We start from the raw sequence: 18456 nt of genomic DNA on the forward strand, positions 1-18456 counted from the left end.
TATTTATTTAACCTTTAAACTTTATCAGATAAAGTGTGCTTTCACACACCAACCACAGAGAAACAGGCAGGCTGTTTCTCTGTGGTTGGTGTGATATGAGATAAACTTCCTTTCTACCAGCGCTATAGCATGCCACAGTCTCTAATGTGACAACTCATGTTGTCTTTCGCTCACTCAGCAGGAAGTGATTGACCGTCCTCCTCCTTCTTCTTCACAGATATTCACACAGACCGAGGAACATGTGTGTCACTGTGTTTGGTGCAGGGAGAGTCGGCGGTGGAAGATGGCCTGAACGTCACTCCTGAGCTGGATGATGGTCTAATTCACAAGGTACACACACACACACACACACACACACACACACACACACACATAGACTTTGTGAAATACCACATTAACTGTTGAGGAATTACAGACATTTCTATGCATAGTCCAAAGTTTCAGAGGCTCAAACCTAATTAATCAAACATGATTTTAATTAAAAGAATGAATGAATTTGTAGTGACTGCTTGAAGTTTAGCACCCAAGAACATCACCAAATGCTGTGTTTCCTCCTTTAACATCCTCTGCCAGGACTGTAGAGCAGCTGCTGTTTGTGGGTCTTTATCTTTCACTTCTATCTTCTGTAACTTAAAAGCATGTTAAGTTGAAATCAGGGTACTGACTTGGCCATTGACGAATACGTCGCTTCTTTGCTTTGAGAGGCTCTTGGGTTTTTTGGGAGCTTTTGAGTGCAGACAATTGAGCTTTGAAGTGCAGTGTTTATCCTGCTGGAAGCAGCCATCAGAAGACGGTACACTGAGGTCATACTGGGATGGACACGATCAGCTGCGATAGCTCGACTTATAGATCCCACACCCATACACCACCAGCCTCAGCCTGAGCCACTGACACTGGGCAGGAGTTTACATCAAAGTCTGACCCCGCCACCTGAAGGAAATCCAAACTTATCAGACCACACAACGTGTTTGACATTTGTATGAAATAATGTTGCCGCGTGTTCATAATCAATGCTCTCCTTACTCCCATAACCACACACGCACGCACACATACAAAATATCAGCAGTTTTGGTGCAGCAGAACTTCTCTGCTGTCACAGAGAAATATTTGGAGCTGGTCAGAGTGTGAGCAGTGACTCATTTTTTCTGGAAGAGGCCTTTTCCACCAGCTTTTCTCATAATCCTCCACAGACCACATTCAGCTCTTTCCCTGAGAACGTTTTCTTACAGGGCCCTTTCAAATCACTCCAATGCCCAGCTTCTAAAATATCCTATTATCCTATATTAAAAATCTACTACAGTGTGTGTGTGTGTCTCAGTGCCCTAGCTTTGTGTTTGTTTACATCTTTGTAAAATCCACCTCACATTTCTCCCCTTCTCTCCAGCCTGAGGCTCCTCAGACTGGTGTTGGGCACATGGACAGCCAGGCCTGTGGCGCCCACTCCTCCACTAGTAATGCACTGATGCAAGAAGCTGTCAGTCCCAGCAAAGCAGCTTTGTCAGTGGACACATCTGGCGCTGTGTCCCCTCAGAGCTCCACACTGTCCTGGATGTCAGAAACGGAGGACAGAGGTAAAGCACACAGTGATACCTGAAACTGTTATTTCCTTGAAGAAGTTAATAATTACAAGCTCTTTGGCATGTTCTACTTCCTGTCTGTCTGCCTGTGAGCTGATAGTAAATCTGTCTGTTGCTATGCACAGTAGATCAGGACAGATTTCACTGAGGTCACAGACACAATGAGCTTCTGGTGAAATCCAGCGAAACATCCCATATTCTCAGCATTTACTTCAGAGTTAGAACATTAGTCATTAGTATTTGTAGTAACTGTTTGAACGATGTGCTGGGTGTGTTGCATGTGTCCTGTTACGTGTTCATTCTTAACCGGTGAGTGGTTGTAATATTTTTTTCTGACATACATCTGAGGAGGAGGAGGAGAAAGAGGAGGAGAGGTAGAGGGAGGAGGCGATGAAGAAGAGAAAAAAGACCAGCTTCCAGAAACTCCAGTGTCATCAGCCGTCTTGCGCACATCCAGTCGCTCCTTGTCTCCGTTGCGTCGCCATAGCTGGGAGCCGGGCAGGACCAACACAGCCACACACATGGAGCTCTCACAGAGCAGGTACTGGAACCTCGGGCTGTTCTGACACCGAGCCACTAAAGGACCATCTTCTAAGTAAAAAATATGACCCTCTGTATAGTTGTGCTGTCTAAGGAGGTCTTTCCATAGATGTGAATGCTAAGATGCAGCTTTGTATCAAAGCTGCATGTTAGCATTGTGGAGGCCTTCTTGGTTGGACTAGAACAACATCTGTGGCTTTGGCATCAGTCAGTTGTGCTGTCTAATGCTCGGGTAGCCTTGAAATTGTGCTTTGTTGTGCAGCTTAAGCCTTGTATCGGGTCAGAATCTGTCTCATTTGGCTTTTAAAACTTTATTGATGGGTCTCCTTGTTCACACACTTGGTGTCAACACGAGAACAGATGCTCCGCTCCCAACTTTATTGAAAAATCCTGCTGACGTCAAATGCCAGATTGGCTGATATTTTTCAAAACACAATTGCATTCAGAGTTAGTTACATGAACTGCGTTTGCAAACAGTAAGTGCAAACACAGCAGCCGAGCATCTGCTCCATGTCGAGCAGCAGGAGAAATTAAAGCCAGCTTCCACATCTTTGTTCACGAGTGTATCTTCCTCCTGTTGTCATCAACAGTCCGCCTGCCCCTTCCTTCAGCTCACTGAAGACCGTTTCAGGAGAGGTGAAACAAGCCAAGACCCCTCTCCACAGAAGAAGGTAACCCCGTCTTCCATGACCTGCTTTATTCACGCCTGCCTCTGTTTCCTTGCAGGGCCACATACTTTTTCTTTTTGTGCGTCTAGGCTGATATTTCTGTGAGTCGTGTTTCACACATTCAGAAACAGCTGAGAAATGACTGATTTACTGATGAAAAGGACAGCACGTATTCAAATGTGAGGCAATGTCAAGAACCTTAAACTGAGTTGTTAGAGTGTGAGTGCAACACCGCTATTCCTCACAGCAGCCGAATCAGGCTTGCATTCCTGCCTTCTTACTAGAGTGCAGCCTCAGCCTGCTCACACGGCATACACAGACACTCCCTGGCCCAAGCATGGCATCCAGTGGAAAAGTCATCAGCGCAGTGAGAGCAGCAGGTCAGCAAAGTGTGCTGAGACTGAGGTGGAGATGGAAAGATTCCCTTAAACTCTGGCTGTAGTGCTGAGATGTATGATTATTACCTCTGTACAGTATTTTCTGCATTGAGTTGTGCAGTTCAGGCTGTGTTGCTGTGATGTGAGTCCAAGTGTTATGAATTAAAGCAATGTGCCAGTTTTCAGACAAACTTAAATTAACAGCTTAGACACATCTTTCTCACCACAACACCATTATCATTAATTCTTGTTTTAATACACCCCTGCCATCAAACATCTTCTCTTTCTTTTCTTTGTTTTTCTTTGCATGTTTCTCACAATTCGTCCCCCATCTGTCCATTTCTCCAGTATGAGCTGGTGTCCATCCAACCTGGTTTTTCCTGATCAGGAGCAAATAGACAGCAGAAGGTAAATGGCAGAAGTCAACAGTAATACACAGATATTGTTTCGTTTCAACAGCTCTTCGATAGAAGAGCGACTTAAAACCTCTGACTATGATGTAAGACGAGCACAGAGAAAGATGACACAACAACATACCAATGCGCCTTATGAAATGAGGTCTGGTTAGACGTGTGGTTCAGCCTAGCAGGCTGCTGTGTGCTTTGTGGCTGCACCCTGCTTCTCTCTCTCTCTGCTCCAGGTGCCAGCCTCCTTTCTCTTGTGGAGCCGGTGCACAGCTTTTCCACCCAGACACTTTATTCTTATTCCACTCTCTGCCCAAGTCTTTTGGTGAAATATAACAATTTGGGGGTTCGTCCAGGATGTAAAAACAGTCAAACCCATCCATGGTTTACCCCACCTCTCGCCCTATGACAGCTGGTCACCAACGACACTGGTGTATAAATCAGGATTGTGCATGCATGGATGGATGGATAGAACCTGGACATGAATACGAACCGGAACTAAATTAAAAGAAAGTTGGCAGAAAGTCCTGAAAGGCTATAAAAGTATAAAAGTTGTAAAATAATAACTACTCAGCATAGCACACTTACTATGAGGAGACAGACACAGAGCAGAGCACTGGTTTTATACTACAGTATTGAGTGATAAGTGGAGGAGCCGTGCACATCACCAGCAGAAAACAGTGTGCCACCTGAGTCAGGAAACATGGTCCTACTTCATTTCTCCTTTCATCCAGCCACAGTCTAGAAAGTCTAGAAGTGGGCACAGAAGTGGTGCAGGACCAGACACAGTGTGCCAGCATCAGTGATCAGGAGGTGGTGGCTGCAGGCAGGAGTTCACAGGTGGAGAGCCTGGACAGGGGGTCTCTGGCCTCCCTAACCGAGGAGGAGCAGGAAGGAGACAGCAGCAGCATTGATAGCCAGGTGTGTCCTCTTACTTTTTTTTTTTTTGCTTTGTTATTCGATGAGAGGACGGATTTATATACTTGTCATTTTCATTTCTTGTGTGTTGTTAGACATCATTGATTGTCAGCTGTCCTGCCATCTTTCATCATCCAACTCTCACCAAATCCATCTCCATGGTCACCGTCACTCAGCGGGACGTACAGGGTGAGTCTCTCAGTCCTCTGTCTCTGCCTCTCGTTTGTTCTGAGAAGTAAAGATTCTCGACGTTCTCCGCTAAGATTCTTTCATCCTGCTGCACCCATGAATACCTTTTAGCGAGTGGGTTTCCTCCATCAAAGCGACGAATCAGCTTCTCTGTCAGTATCTCTCCGCTCCTCCCAAAAACTAGACGCTTCTTTTCCATTGGCTCTTCCTCCAGTGATGAGGAGGAGGAGGGAGGGAGTAAGTATGAAGATTGTCCCTGTAGTGTTCCCTCTGTCAGTCTGGTGTCCTGTAACACTGACCATCAAAGCAGTTCAAATGTGTCGACCCATTGCTGGACCCCACGTGTTTGTCTTCAGAAGCCTAAACTAATAAACTAGTCTGTGTAAGTGTGACGAGTGTCTCCCTTTCAGTGTGCCGTGTTCAATGTGACCTAAACCTCTGACCAGCTAGTGCATTAACATTACTTTCAGGTGGTTCTTTTACTAAAACAGTGTTATTGTCGTAATATTACCCATGACAAAGTATGAAGGGAATGATTGATTGTTTGAGCAGCCGTGCTGAAGGCTGCTGCAGGTGAGACACTTACACAGAGCACATAGGATGCAGTCTGTAAACACGAAGCCGCCCACAGAAAAGGTAAGGCAGGCTATCAAGGAACTGCTGACATCTGAAAAACAGTATGTAGCTGTGCACGTTTATTTTTCTTACGGTACTCCTGCCAGTGATACAGAGCACGGCACTAGTACTGACTCAGCACATCTGCCAATGTCTTTGGTTAACTTTGTGTTTAGTCATTTTATTAGGGTTAGAAGTGCAATGGAGTTCATCAGTCATCACTTTTGTTGTCGTGTCAACCAATTACTAAAAGCAGGCTTTGCTTGGTAACTGTGACGTTGAAGACATTGCTGTGCAGTTCAGACTACAGCTGTGTTGTCCTGATCAAATGATGATTGTCGTCTTTGCCTCATGCAGGTGTGAACTCATTCTGCAGTCACTCTGGGTCACTGGCATCCAGGTAGGAAGAGAAGCTAATAAATCTTTTTTTCTCTGCTTCACTTTTAAAGCACATCATACTGAAGAGATGCAGCACAGGCTGCATGTAACTGAGTGCATGGCACGCTGATCCTGTTGGGTTTTTCATTTGAGTTTGTTATTCTGTTTCTTCAGGCCCATGATTGTAATGTTAATGGGTTTCAGTTATTTGAGAGAACAGGAAAACGTTTGCTGATATAAATAGAAATGAGCATTGTGCCTTTGAAAGTTCCCTTTGTGTTGTTCAGTATTTCAGAGGATGAGCCAGGTCCCCTGCAGAGCGAAACTGAGGGAAAGGGAGGGCCTAAAATTGGTCGGAGATTCAGCTACCTCCGCAACAAGATGAGCAAGAAAGTCAAGGTGAGAAATGTTTACACACAGGATGTGATGCAGCCACTTCTTCTTTTCTAACACTCTGACGTATGTTTGGAGATGACTGTAGAGCGTAACGCTGATGTGTCCATGTGTGTGCCCTGGCTGATAAAAACCAGGGTATTTCAGTTATATTCTTTATTTTTGCAAATGTATTGAAATGATGAATTTTTCCATACTTTGTCAGGTGCATGAAGTATTCAGCACAGGTGAACATTTGACTGTGTTCACTGTGTTTTTGGGTAATGAAGCATTTAAAACACAGCATGCCAAACTTTGGTGGCTGTAGCTCAGGATGTTAAGCAGGTTTTCTGCTAATCGCGCGGTTGGTGGTTCGAGCCCTGGCTCCTCCAGTCTGCAGGATGAAGTGTCCTTGGGCAGGATACTGACCCCATGTTGTTCTCTGGTCCAAATGTGATTAATCGTTGGAATTGTGAATGGGTGATATATAAAGTAGTTATAAAAGCAGCAGTCCATTGTAACTGCTCGCAGTTGGAGCTGTCAGACTGTTTGTTTGCAGGCAGTTCAGCATAGCGCTGCAGACTGTCTGCATGTTGTATCTGTCAAAGGGGGAAGTGTCAAAATTCTGTGGGTTGCTGCAGAGAACACAGATGTCATGAAAGACAACTAGTTTGTAATGAAGTGAAACCAACTGTCTGTTCTTCATGCAGGCTTTTTGATAGTTTCTTTTTTTTAAGTCACAAAGAGCTCCATTGTGGCTCTCTTTCTTCTTTAAGTGAACTTTTCCGCCATGATTCCACCTGTACAGAGTCTTCACTGTCACTCTGCATGCTGGACTGCACACAGCCATGTGTGTGTAAGTTGTGTACTCTGTGACTAGGGATGCATACAAACTGACCCAAATATACCTGCAATATTTAAAGTTTTGTTTGTGAGTGGACTGGAATTTTTCTCATGGTTAGCAAAAATACACCAGATACTAATATAGTGCTTTGGACACCCGGACTATATGATGACTATATGATCTGATAATCAGATGATCTGTGGCTTGTAAGCCTGGCTGGGTCATACAAGCACAGTCAGGCTGACCCCACTGCAGCTACTTGTGGGCTACTGTGGTGAAGTCAGTGTGACGATAGTTTGTGGTTCACTGCAGAGCTGTGCAGTTACAGGTCTGCACATCAAAGCCGTGCGTGGGATGTTGTGTAAAATGGAAATAAAAATGCAGTGCAATGACTTACAAATCTCTTAAAGTCATGTTTTATTCACAATAGAAGACAGAAACCATATCAAGTGTTTAAACTGAGATATTTTTATTATTCCATGAAAAAATCGAATAGTAAAATGTTTTTGATGTGCTGTGTTTGCCTTTTATCACAGGATGATACAGGTTATATGCCAAATATCAGTGTGGACACAGTGGCATTTGTTGGCATTTGTTAGAGGTAATTAGTCTGAGTTCAGACGAGTTTAATGTGACTCATTGTGCATTTCTCGTACGCAGCAGACCCCCTACCCAAAAAACCAAAGAGGGAACTGAATTTAAATAAAGTTGAAGTGAAACCAAATATTCAAATAAATGAATAACTGCACTAAAACTGAGACGTAACAATACAAAACCCTGCTGAAACTGTTAAAGGAAATCTGAAGCCAAAAACAGGAATGAAGTGTGACATCATACATCTCAGAAAAAGATTTATTTTTATCTAATGCCATCACATACGTTATGGTAAAATAGTGGCTTCATCAAGACGGACAGAACTCTGCAAAACAACCAGACAGACAGCAAAAGAGGAACTGTGTGTGTGTGTGTGTGTGTGTGTGTGTGTGTGTGTGTGTGTGTGTGTGTGTGTGTGTGTGTGTGTGTGTGTGTGTGTGTGTGTGTGTGTGTGTTGGCATGCAGAAATGAACAGTGCACTATCTCAATTCAAAGGAATGAGAAATGTCAGGTTTTGAAGTGTGTTGGTGTCTTTGCTGTTTTCAGGACAAGGAGAGGAGGGGGGAGGGTAAGCAAGAGAGCAAAGCACGAGAAAAGGCCCCCCTGTGCCCCCCCGGCTCCACGCTGTGTCAGCACAGCGGCAGACTCCTGTGCAATAAGGAAACGTTCTCCTGCAACAGTAAGGCCCTCGTAGCGCTGTCTTTCTGACACGTGCCAGCTCTCTTACTCTCCTGCTGCATTTCTGCTCTTTCCTTCCTGCTTTTTATTTCACCTCCAGTCTGGGATCACCACTTCCTCTTCTCCGTACTTCGTTATCTCCATGCGTTTTCACACCTTTGATAACACCATCATACTGCTCTGTGTAATAATGCTGTAGTTGTTTACATAGAAGTGGTTAGTCGTGATTAGTAGTGGTTAATAGTCTGGGCAGTCATCAGACAGCAACAGGGTTCTGTGTGGCTTGTGCTTGGTCCTCCTCTGCCTGTATGGTTTTTCACCCACAGTCCACACAGCTGCTGGGCTTGCTGTGGTAGGATCCACTCTGTACTTGTTTGGCCTTTAATAACAGGAACAGAACCAGCAGACCTCTTTTGTACCCCAGCCTTTACAGACAGAGCTGACTGGACAGTATTTGTGGAGTTGCAGACTTGAAGCCTCAAACTGAAGGAAAATACTCAGGGTAAGATGATGGAAGGTGTTGCAGGTACAAAGAAGCTGGAAAACTGAGCAAAAGAAAAGGTTAAAGCTGAGTGGGACAGTCCGGAGGAGGCAGCCAAACCTGGGGACAGAACCTGCCAGTTTTTCTGGCGGATGATTTTATGCTTGTTTCTTTATGGGTTTAGTTTTTCAATCATCAGCCATAAAAGGCTGATGGAGTACTGTTGTAAGTGTGTGGACGGCATGGATGCACAAGTGTGTGAATGTGATGACTTCAAAACGAGGCGAGGTATGAGTTTGACATTGATAGCATAGGTGTATCTGCCTGGAGGCTGAGGGGTAGCACTGACCAGCGCTGGTATTTCTTCTTCCTGTGAGCTGGACTGAAGCCATGGCAGCAGTCACTGCCTTCTGGTTTCTTTGCCTTTGCACGCAGAAGAGAAGAGTGTCAAAGGATGTTGTAGTGTTAAAGAGACGGAAATATCAAGGCTATAGCTGAATAGTCCAAAACTTCCTGTTCCACTTCACGGTGACCTTGATGGAGAAGGTCATGAGGTCAAGGAAGAGTGTTAAGGAGAATTTCCGAGGACCAATGAAGAGAAGCACGGTGCTTAGAGGCTCCAGCTGCACTCAGACTTCCTAAGAGAGTGATGCTGATGATGAGGCTCCTCCTTAGTGAACCCACCACAGTACATCCAGCTATGAAGTGAAATATAGCATGTGTGTCAGAAACGCTGCTGCAGAGATGAGCCACTGTAGCTCCTGACATTATGGCAGCTGTAAGAATAAAGCATTGCATAAATGTATGTGACCTGCCCTCTAAAGTGCTGTGAGGTCAGTAAGACATTAAAGTATGTGAGATGAATGTGGCACCCTGTGTGTGTGTGTGGTTGGGGGTGAATACACTAACATAGCTGTTTCTGTGCTGCCTGCAGACTGTGGGGTCCTCGTCAGTGACAGATCCACGGAGAGCCCGTCTGTCTGTGCAAAGAACAGAATAAAGGTAGGTATGGTACACAGACTCATGATGAATGTGTTACCATCAGGAATAACTGTAGATGAACAGCTAAACCACATGTTCTAATTTAGAGGTGAGGTATAAATCCATCATAAATGTATTTTACAAGTCTTCTTTAAGTTTAATCTGTCATGTTTGTCTCTATCAGCAAGCGGCGGTGCCAGAAGGCGTTCCTGGGTCGTCTGTTAACACGAGGAGTAAAAGTAAGAACACATGGAGAACTTTACAGAGGAGACACAGGGGAGCGAATCAACTAAAGCTAAAGACACTTTCAAAGAATCCTTTATATCAATCCGTCTAAAAATTCCCAGTTTCCCTCAGATTTGACTGGTGATTTTATCTGTATATGTCCTAGTGACCATTAAAATAAAGCTGTGGGTCTCAAGTCATTCATTTAGATACAGGTGCTTTAAAATAACTGCACAGCTGTGTTACTAAGAAAGCTGCTGAGTTTGAATCTATTCCACCACTCCCATGATCAGCAGAAGCCCATTAGCAAAAGAAGAGAGGTTTCCACGTTCTGTCGGTGCCGCACAAACGCACACTGTCCGCACTGCAAAGTGCAACACAACGTTAATGTACACATGTACTTGAAGACAAATTCCTGTCTTCACTCAGTGCTGTTCCTCTGTCAGGATAGAAAAAAGGTCCAGCTGTCACTCCAAAGCCAGCGTACAGTGATGGCACAAACACAGAACAAGCTTATGATTGAGTGCAGCATGTTTGACTTTTTACTCAGTTTGTAAAAGAGCAAGTCAAATAAGGACACTGGGAGGTAGCAATGCAGCATTTCTGAAGGAGCTTTAGTTCTCATCCAACTAAAGCTCTAAAGCATGCTTGCAACTCAGACCTGAGCAGACGGAGCACACGCAGAGAGAGGGAGCTGCTTTTGATTGGTAGACAGAGTTTCTGATGTCCCAGCAGTTCCACTGATAGACACCTTCTGGCTCATAGTATGAAGAAGAGAACTACAAAAGAACTAGATTGCTGCTTTTTAATGAGCAAATAATCAAATTCATTTTCTGTTTTGATATATTTTTATCTAGCTACATCTTCTACATCATCGCTGTCGTCAAGGTCCTCATCGTCACGTTGGTCAACAGTAACAATGCCCAACGACCACCTTCCTATGCTGTCTCCGAGAAGAAACCGCAGAACCTTCAGCCCTCACAGCAACCTGGCTAAGAGCATCTCCATTAGCAACATACCATCGTAAGACGTTACGACTAATTAACTTTGTTTCTGAAAATTCCCAGTTAGCTCTAAACGTCACGTGTACACACCAGCACAAGTGACTGTCTCAGCACTGAGCACACATGCCGTCGCTCGATGTGCTCTTCACAGACGTGAAGACGGGTTTTTCTGTTCTTGTCACTAGAACTAGTGGCAGCTCCAAAGGCGTCATATTGTTCTTGCGACTATGTGATGTATGTAGAAAGCAAAGCCATTAAAATCCTGCTCATCCTCATAGTTTTGTTCCTTCAGGTTAGACGATGCTGCACTCAAGCGCCTCAAAGTGCTGTCCCAGTCCACCGACTCTCTCCATCAGGGGAGCAAAGTCAACGCTTCAACTGAGTCTCTCACTGATGAAGGTAGAACACAACACAACACACACACACACACACACACACACACACACACACACACACACACACACAGTTTAGATTCAAAGAATGATGGTTTGAGCTGCTGTGTGTGTGTGTGTGTGTGTGTGTGTGTGTGTGTGTGTAGGTACTGAGATCACTGAGACCCAGCTGATGGAGTTTGAAAATGACATTAAAGATCTGGCAGCTGATTCTTGGAGTGGCATGGTGGATAAGAAGTTCTTGAAGTCCCTGAAGAAAGATGAAGTGAAGAGACAAGATGTCATTTATGGTAAACTGTGCTGTGACTCAGTGGGGAGTGACAGACTGCTGTCGGGGCCAAACATGGAGATAAGAGTGTTTTCTCTGCACAGAGCTGTACCAGACGGAGGTTCACCATGTGAGGACTCTGAAGATTATGTCGGAAGTGTATCACAAAGGCCTTCAGAAGGAGCTGCAGCTTGATCTTCAAACTCTGAACAAGGTGATCAAAGAGCAATTTCACCCGTCGACACGCTTGGGTACACACAGTATAACGACCTGTCTGTCCAACATTTCCCTAGATTTTCCCTGTTTTGGACGATCTCTTGGAGTTCCACACAGAATTCCTCTCATTGCTCCTGGAGAGAAAAAGAAATGCATCAACCGAGAGACAGAAAAGCAACAACTTCCTCATCTGCAGCATTGGAGACATCTTAGTTAAACAGGTGAGACGAGGACACGAGGAGGGTGTATGCGTGCGTGTCAGTGGTAAATAAAGTTGAAATAAATCCATTTCTGGTGGCCCTTACACTCCTCGTGTGTGGAGTGTGTGCTGTTGTCTTTTAGTTAAGTTCAACTCTAAGATATCTGTTTGGAAATCAGGGGTGTCGTTTGGTAGTGTCAGTGGTTGCAGTAAAGATCATGGCAGTCTTTCCATTAAGTTGCAGTTCTTTTGAGTTAATGGAAGAACTACAATATTCACAGCATGTTATGGAAAGCGCTGAATTTGCTTCCACCTTAAATGTGTTTACTTTCTTTTTTGTGACTTCTTAAATTCAGTTTTCAGGCTGCAGCTCTGTCCGCATGACAAAAGTTTATGGCAAGTTTTGCAGTCGCCACAACGAAGCCGTCAGTCTGTACAAAGAACTGCACGCCAAAGATAAACGCTTCCAGGCTTTCGTCAAGGTCAGAGCTGCTCTCTGTACACGCAGCACATCAGAGGACCTCACCTGCACTGTCTGGGATCTATGCATGACCTCAGTATCTTTGTGTGCAGAGAACAATGAGCAGCAGTGTTGTGCGGCGGCTCAGCATCCCAGAGTGTATTTTGTTGGTGACTCAGAGGATCACCAAATATCCTGTTCTGATCCAGAGGATCCTTCAGCACACCAAAGGTAAGAATGAAGACCCGTGGCAGCATCCACCGAGTCAAGCGCATCTTTCATTGTTCTTCAAACGTCACCTAAAAACTGTGCGGTGACACTGTGTCCAACATCTTTCCTCAGAACATAATTCATCCTAAACTCTTTATGAATCTCTGAACAGAGTCAGATAAGGAGCACGGCTTGGTTTCTGACGCGCTGCGCCTTGTGAAGGAGCTGATTACGGCTGTGGATAATAAAGTCAACCAGCAGGAGAAGAAACAGCGCCTGAAGGAGGTGTACAGGTACTCAGTAGTGTCAGTGATGGAGTTTGCCTACTCCTGGATCAGCTGATCACGTGGGTCATCAGAGCAGTTCATTCCTCCAGACGGTCGCCTCCCTGCCCACTCTTAGCTCAGAGCGCTCCACAAACGCTCCCAAACCAACGCCTGAAGTATACGTTACACAATGTCAACTGATGAACGCTGAATGATGAATAAGCTTAAAGGCTGGCTGATACCTGGGCTGTACCTTCCACATATATACCACTTTTCTAGTCGTGCTGACTGCTCAGAGCAGTGCTGATGTTCAGCCTGTGTTTTACTCTCTGCATGTAGTTTTAGATTTTTTCTGTAAGCTTAGCTTGCAGAAACAGCAGTGCTCTTAAATGTGCCTGAGTGTAAACCTTTAATGTCTCACTGCAGTCGCACTGACAGTAAGTCCATCATGAGGATGAAGAGTGGTCAGATGTTCGCTAAAGAGGACCTGATCAGAGGGAGGAAGCTGCTGCACGATGGAGCGCTGCAGCTGAAAAACTCTGCAGGAAGACTCAAAGGTTCATCACATTTGCATCTTTGGACCAAACCTGACGTGAATTTATTCCGACTGGAGCTCGCTGTAATATTTGTTTCTGTGTGTTGCAGAAGTCCACGCCATGCTCCTGACAGATGTGCTGGTCTTTCTTCAGGAAAAAGACCAGAAATATGTATTTGCCTCATTGGTAAGTTTGGCACTCGGCACATACATAAGATTGTACCCAAGGATTCGGTTTGATTTGGAGCCTTTGTTCCCAGGACCAGCGCTCCACGGTCATCTCCTTACACAAACTCATTGTAAGAGAAGTGGCAAATGAGGAGCGAGGTCAGTCTCCTTCCTTCTCTCACATCTTTTGCGGATTTCAGTCACTGTGTGATTCAGTCTGGCTTTTAGTCAGCACGAACCACAATGGTTTCATCAAGGATTGCCTCGTGTCTCCTGCAGGTCTGTTTCTGATCACAGCTGGCACAGAAAAGCCAGAAATGGTGGAGGTGTTGGCCAGCAGCAAGGAGGAGCGCAACACATGGATGGCCATTATACAGGACGCTATGCAGTGCATGTGAGAATACACACACACACACACACACACACACACACACACACACACACACACACACACACACACACACACACAAAGATCACTGGCAGATGCACTTCAAGTCCTTTCTGCAGAAGTTTGTTCCTAACATGAAGGGTCAAAGGAAATAATATGTTTTACACAAGTGTAGTGGGTGCTCAGCACACAGCAGCGGTTAGCACGGTCTCCTCGCAGCAGTAAAGTTTTCATTTGAATCCTGGCTGAAGCCTTTTAGTCTGCATGTTCCCCCTGTGCCTACGTGACTTCCTCCCACAGTCCGAGCATGCGCCTCAGCTGCACTGGTGATTTTTAGAGGCCGTGGGTGTGAGGTGGATAAACACAAAGTAAAGTGCTGTATGGCTGTATGCTTTGATGTGGCTTGTAGGAGTGAGTAAGACTGCAAGTATGGCAGTCCGTTTACAGATGCTCCATTTCCAAAGTGTGGAGCTCAATTTGTGGATTATCTATTCAAAAAAGCAAAACTTTATTTCTTCCCTGCTGGAAGAAGTAGTGCTGCACAGTGTGAGGTCCCGTGGATAACACTGCCATCAAACTCTGTACATGATGTAGCATGGTGCATTAGACAAAGCTAAGCACAAGCACAGCTAAGTAATGCGAAAAAGGTCATTTAGGAAAAAAGAACAACATTTGACCAGTAAAGAAATCAAATACACGTTAAAACTGTTTGTGAAGCAGGAACAAAAAAAGATTAATTAGAATAATGATTAAATTAAAGTGCGATCGCCAAATTAAAAGCAGTTTAAGATGAAATGACTGACAATAATAACTGAAACCACAAATTAAAACCTAACAAAGAAGTAGAAATAAAATCTTCAGTATGGCAGACCTCTGTGCAGAGCTTGTAGGGCCTTTAAAATAAGCTTTTCATTTTTTATCTAGCAAATGAGTTCGAGCTGCTCTGTTTCCAGCAGTGCACATTTGAGCGTTGTGAGCAATGTGGTACATTTATCTGAGCTGAAAGCAGAAGCTGGAGAGTATTCGAACATCACGCCAGGCCTTCATTTGTGTTCTGACAGGGAGAAAGATAAGGATGAGGGACTCCCAAGTGAGACGGAAGAAGACCGGAGACACCAGGAGAACAGAGCAAAGGAGATCCGCGGTGAGCAGCCGATGTTCCAGTTAACGTGCTGTAGTGGGCGGGGAGTCCCGTGTCATGTTGAGTGTGTTTGCATTTGTCCCTGATTCCAGAGCTTCTGCAGAGGAAGGATGAGCAGATTATCAGTCTATTGGAGGAGAAGATACACATCTTTAGAGAGCTGGGTAACTGCAGTCTGTCTCCAGAGGATGCTAACACATCGGTCGTGGAGCGGATGTTGTTCAGAGCCACACCTGATAACGTCACCAAAGGAGAGCCGGTCATAAATGATGCTGTGAGAGAAGGTGAGCAGGCCTCTGAGGTTACTTCTCGTCATGTGCATCTCAGAGATGACGTGTTCAAACCTGTTCCTCTCTGTCAGTGGAGGCCCTGCATGCTTTGGTCAGCGGAGGTTTTGGTGCAGCGGCCTGCGGTCCAGGCGGCCTGACAGGGGGCGCCGTGGGACCAGTCTGCCTGCCCAGACGAGCGGAGACGTTTGGAGGCTTCGACAGTCATCAGATGAACAGCAGCAAGAGTAAGACACGAGCAGGTCATCAAAGATGTCAGGGCAGGTGTTCACGCTCCTGTGAGACCGACTCTGCCGTCATCACAGCAGCTGTCTTTATCATGACCAGCCTTTAAAAGCCTTCACCTCCTCTTACTGTCAGATGGAGAAAAGGAAGAGGGCGAGGAGTCAGTGGACCTCCGCAGGACTGAGTCCGACAGCGTGCTGAAGAAGGTAGGGATGTGTGTGTTTCACATAGGGTTATTCATCTCATTTAAGACGACTCATTTCTTTAATACGTTCCTGCAGGTTTTACTGTGATGAAAACGAAATGTGCCTAACTGATCAAATGGGAAGAGGCATGGCTGCTATAAACAGAGTGGGAAATCCATATGTAATAAAGAACAAGATCAGCGCAGGTATTAGTGTTATGAAGTTGAGTCGATAGTGTAGTTGATAGTGTCAGTCAGAGCAGACATCGAAGGCTGCTTCTCTGACGTCACAGTCATTTTTAAAAAATGGAAATATGTGCGATAAATGTTTTTGCACAGCACTTTACTTTTCCCCTGTGAGTCATCAGAGGTTCAGAACTTTACCATCCTCTGACTTCTGCTCGCTGCAGTCCACATCCTGATGTTACCTGACCAGCACTTTGCAATGTGCTAACATGAACTGTGTGTGTGTGCCTCAGGGAGCCACTGCCAGCCTGCAGACCCTGCTAAAGAGAAACAATGAAGTAAGTGGGCTCCTCATTCAAACACAAACAGACACACTAGTACTACTCCATCACTTTAGCTACATCACACGGGACTTTTGATAAGGACAGGACAAAGAATATATTTTACAAGAAAAGCTTCAAAACTGCTTTGAAGGTGATGCTGAAAATATGGACGTGGCTGTTTCATAAGAATACAGTTTCTGCTTCCTTTCTGTGATGAGCTGCCGTCACTGAGAATTTTCCAGTCTAAGCTTGTCTTCACTGACTGCTGCAGCTGTCTGCAAAGCCACTTCTTCTCTTCCTGTTGTTTAATGGTGTGCTGCAAGCAATTGTAGGTCCAGTGCTGCCACCTGCTGGTGGTGTTTACACATTTTATCTTCTTAGACACCAGCAGAAGGACAGAAGTTGTTGCATAAGCTGTTATTTTTTTCTTGACAACTGTGACCATCCCTAGCTCTTTCTACATGTCAGGAGGAAAATAAAGATGAACCCAGTCATGTGATGTACTGGAGGTCTTATTTGTATAAACAGCAGTTTGAGCTGTTTTTACTGACTCTGGTGTGATGGTGTGTTTCTCCAGCAGCTCCAGCGCAGTGTGACACGTCTCCATGAGCTGCTCATTTCCCTGCAGGTACACATACACGTTTACAGCAGAGGTCACGTTCAGGCTAAGTTTTCACTTTACATTGACCGTCTGTCCCTGCCTGCAGGCTGTGGTCATCCAGCAGGACTCATTTATTGAGGACCAGAGGCAAGCCCTGAGCAGCCAACTCAGCACCACCTCCTCCAGACAGTCCATCTCTTCCTCCTCCTCCTGCTCCTCGCTCTCATCCTCAACTAGCTCGCGCCCCTCCTCCCTCATTGAGCAAGAGAAGCACAGGAGTTTGGAGAGGCAGCGGCAGGAGGTGGCCAGCCTGCAGGTTAGCTCTCACTACTGCTGCTTTCACATGTTGAGTCATGGCTGCAGTGAGCTCATCGTTCCATTGTTTGGCAGGATTCATGTTTTCATCCAGCTTCTTGTGACATCACACTTGTGGTTTGTTTTAGAAACAGCAGGCTGCACATCAGGAAGAAAAGAGGAAACGAGAGAGAGAGTGGGAGCTGAAAGAGAGAGCTCTGGCAGATCGGGAGGAGAGGCTGGGGGAGGAAGAGGAGCAGACGAGGCGGAAATGTCGGGAGCTGACAGAAGAGATGCAGATGTTACAGAGGAGCAAAGAAGAGTACCAGAGAGACGTGGAGTGGCTGAGGGAGGCGCAGAGGAGGCTGGAGAGAGACGAGGAGGCTCTGAGGAGAGACAATCAGAAGGTGGACGCAAATAGAGAGCAGGTCAGAGGTCATGTATGATGAAGGCGCTGCTAGTCTGATGCACTCGAGCAGCCTGCCTGTGACGACACTCGAGTGCTCGAGTGCCGTCACAGGCAGGCTGCTGTGTAGCTGTAGTCTCTGTGCACGTTCACCTAATCATCACAAATTAATCAGTAAACTACATGTCATGCACGCTGTAGTATTTTATGCACTGGATGTAGTGAATTCTGTTTTTCCATGTCTGCTTCCTCTTGCCATGCCAAGTTTTGGAGGTGGAGAGTGGAAATTTGGCATAATGACTCTCAGAGCCATGACAGAAGCTTCAAAAAGAAAACCAGTTGGTGGAAATGAACCGATAGATATCCTTCACCGTCTCACTCGCATCTTTATGCATGATCTAATCATTTTTGCAGTTGGAGGAGCTTCAGAGGTACCAGCGCACTCCCTCCACAAACTCAGACGACTCCTTAAGGTTCCACAGCACCGGGTCCCTGGATCTGGATTTAAAAGAAATAGCAGAACAAGCCAAAGAGGTAAGAACAAGGTCCTGCTTTAAAACCGCGTTTGTGTTAGAGTTTAGGAAGCTGCTGCATGAGCCCTTGAATGACTAATATTGTGGGTGAACATCAGGTGGAGCTCTCATCCTCCGCCCCAACCAAAGAACCTTTCCTCCGCATTGGATCCAAGAGGATGAGCAAAAACTTCAACCCCTTCTCCTCTAAGGCTCAGGGAGCAGAGAAGGAGTCCCAGCTCCCCTCCAGACTACTTCAACTGACCAAATCCAAAGAGAAGAAGGAGAAAAAGAAGAAAGGAAAAGGAGGGAAGGACGCGCAGACAGGTACAGTCAGACCGACTCAAAGT

General features: G+C 45.5%; 1 protein-coding gene across 6 annotated transcripts in view; it reads left to right on the plus strand.

Moving 5' to 3' along the window:
* The window catches only part of LOC146628390 (uncharacterized), a 60441-nt gene that overhangs the window by 39103 nt on the left and 2882 nt on the right, over positions 1–18456 (plus strand). For 2 of the 6 annotated variants that reach the window (XM_085359491.1, XM_085359492.1), the window contains exons 12-46: positions 218–330; positions 1385–1571; positions 1926–2118; positions 2708–2788; positions 3511–3570; positions 4301–4487; positions 4580–4673; positions 4785–4910; positions 5646–5688; positions 5954–6065; positions 8023–8155; positions 9570–9637; positions 9801–9855; positions 10699–10864; positions 11138–11244; positions 11384–11527; positions 11610–11719; positions 11799–11942; positions 12277–12402; positions 12494–12611; positions 12763–12883; positions 13283–13413; positions 13502–13578; positions 13652–13718; positions 13839–13953; positions 15009–15091; positions 15181–15372; positions 15450–15602; positions 15736–15806; positions 16264–16308; positions 16871–16921; positions 17001–17210; positions 17338–17616; positions 18009–18128; positions 18226–18433. In XM_085359491.1, coding sequence (XP_085215617.1) covers positions 218–330; positions 1385–1571; positions 1926–2118; positions 2708–2788; positions 3511–3570; positions 4301–4487; positions 4580–4673; positions 4785–4910; positions 5646–5688; positions 5954–6065; positions 8023–8155; positions 9570–9637; positions 9801–9855; positions 10699–10864; positions 11138–11244; positions 11384–11527; positions 11610–11719; positions 11799–11942; positions 12277–12402; positions 12494–12611; positions 12763–12883; positions 13283–13413; positions 13502–13578; positions 13652–13718; positions 13839–13953; positions 15009–15091; positions 15181–15372; positions 15450–15602; positions 15736–15806; positions 16264–16308; positions 16871–16921; positions 17001–17210; positions 17338–17616; positions 18009–18128; positions 18226–18433 — 4290 coding nt within the window. The remainder of the gene's footprint in view (positions 1–217; positions 331–1384; positions 1572–1925; positions 2119–2707; positions 2789–3510; positions 3571–4300; positions 4488–4579; positions 4674–4784; positions 4911–5645; positions 5689–5953; positions 6066–8022; positions 8156–9569; positions 9638–9800; positions 9856–10698; positions 10865–11137; positions 11245–11383; positions 11528–11609; positions 11720–11798; positions 11943–12276; positions 12403–12493; positions 12612–12762; positions 12884–13282; positions 13414–13501; positions 13579–13651; positions 13719–13838; positions 13954–15008; positions 15092–15180; positions 15373–15449; positions 15603–15735; positions 15807–16263; positions 16309–16870; positions 16922–17000; positions 17211–17337; positions 17617–18008; positions 18129–18225; positions 18434–18456) is intronic. The other 4 variants (XM_085359494.1, XM_085359493.1, XM_085359496.1 and 1 more) reach the window with 4 other exon arrangements.

Source organism: Diplotaxodon limnothrissa, linkage group LG7 (genome assembly GCF_057381915.1).
Source record: "Diplotaxodon limnothrissa isolate DT_005_m linkage group LG7, D_limnothrissa_male_GT1.1, whole genome shotgun sequence".
NCBI classification, from domain to species: domain Eukaryota; kingdom Metazoa; phylum Chordata; class Actinopteri; order Cichliformes; family Cichlidae; genus Diplotaxodon; species Diplotaxodon limnothrissa.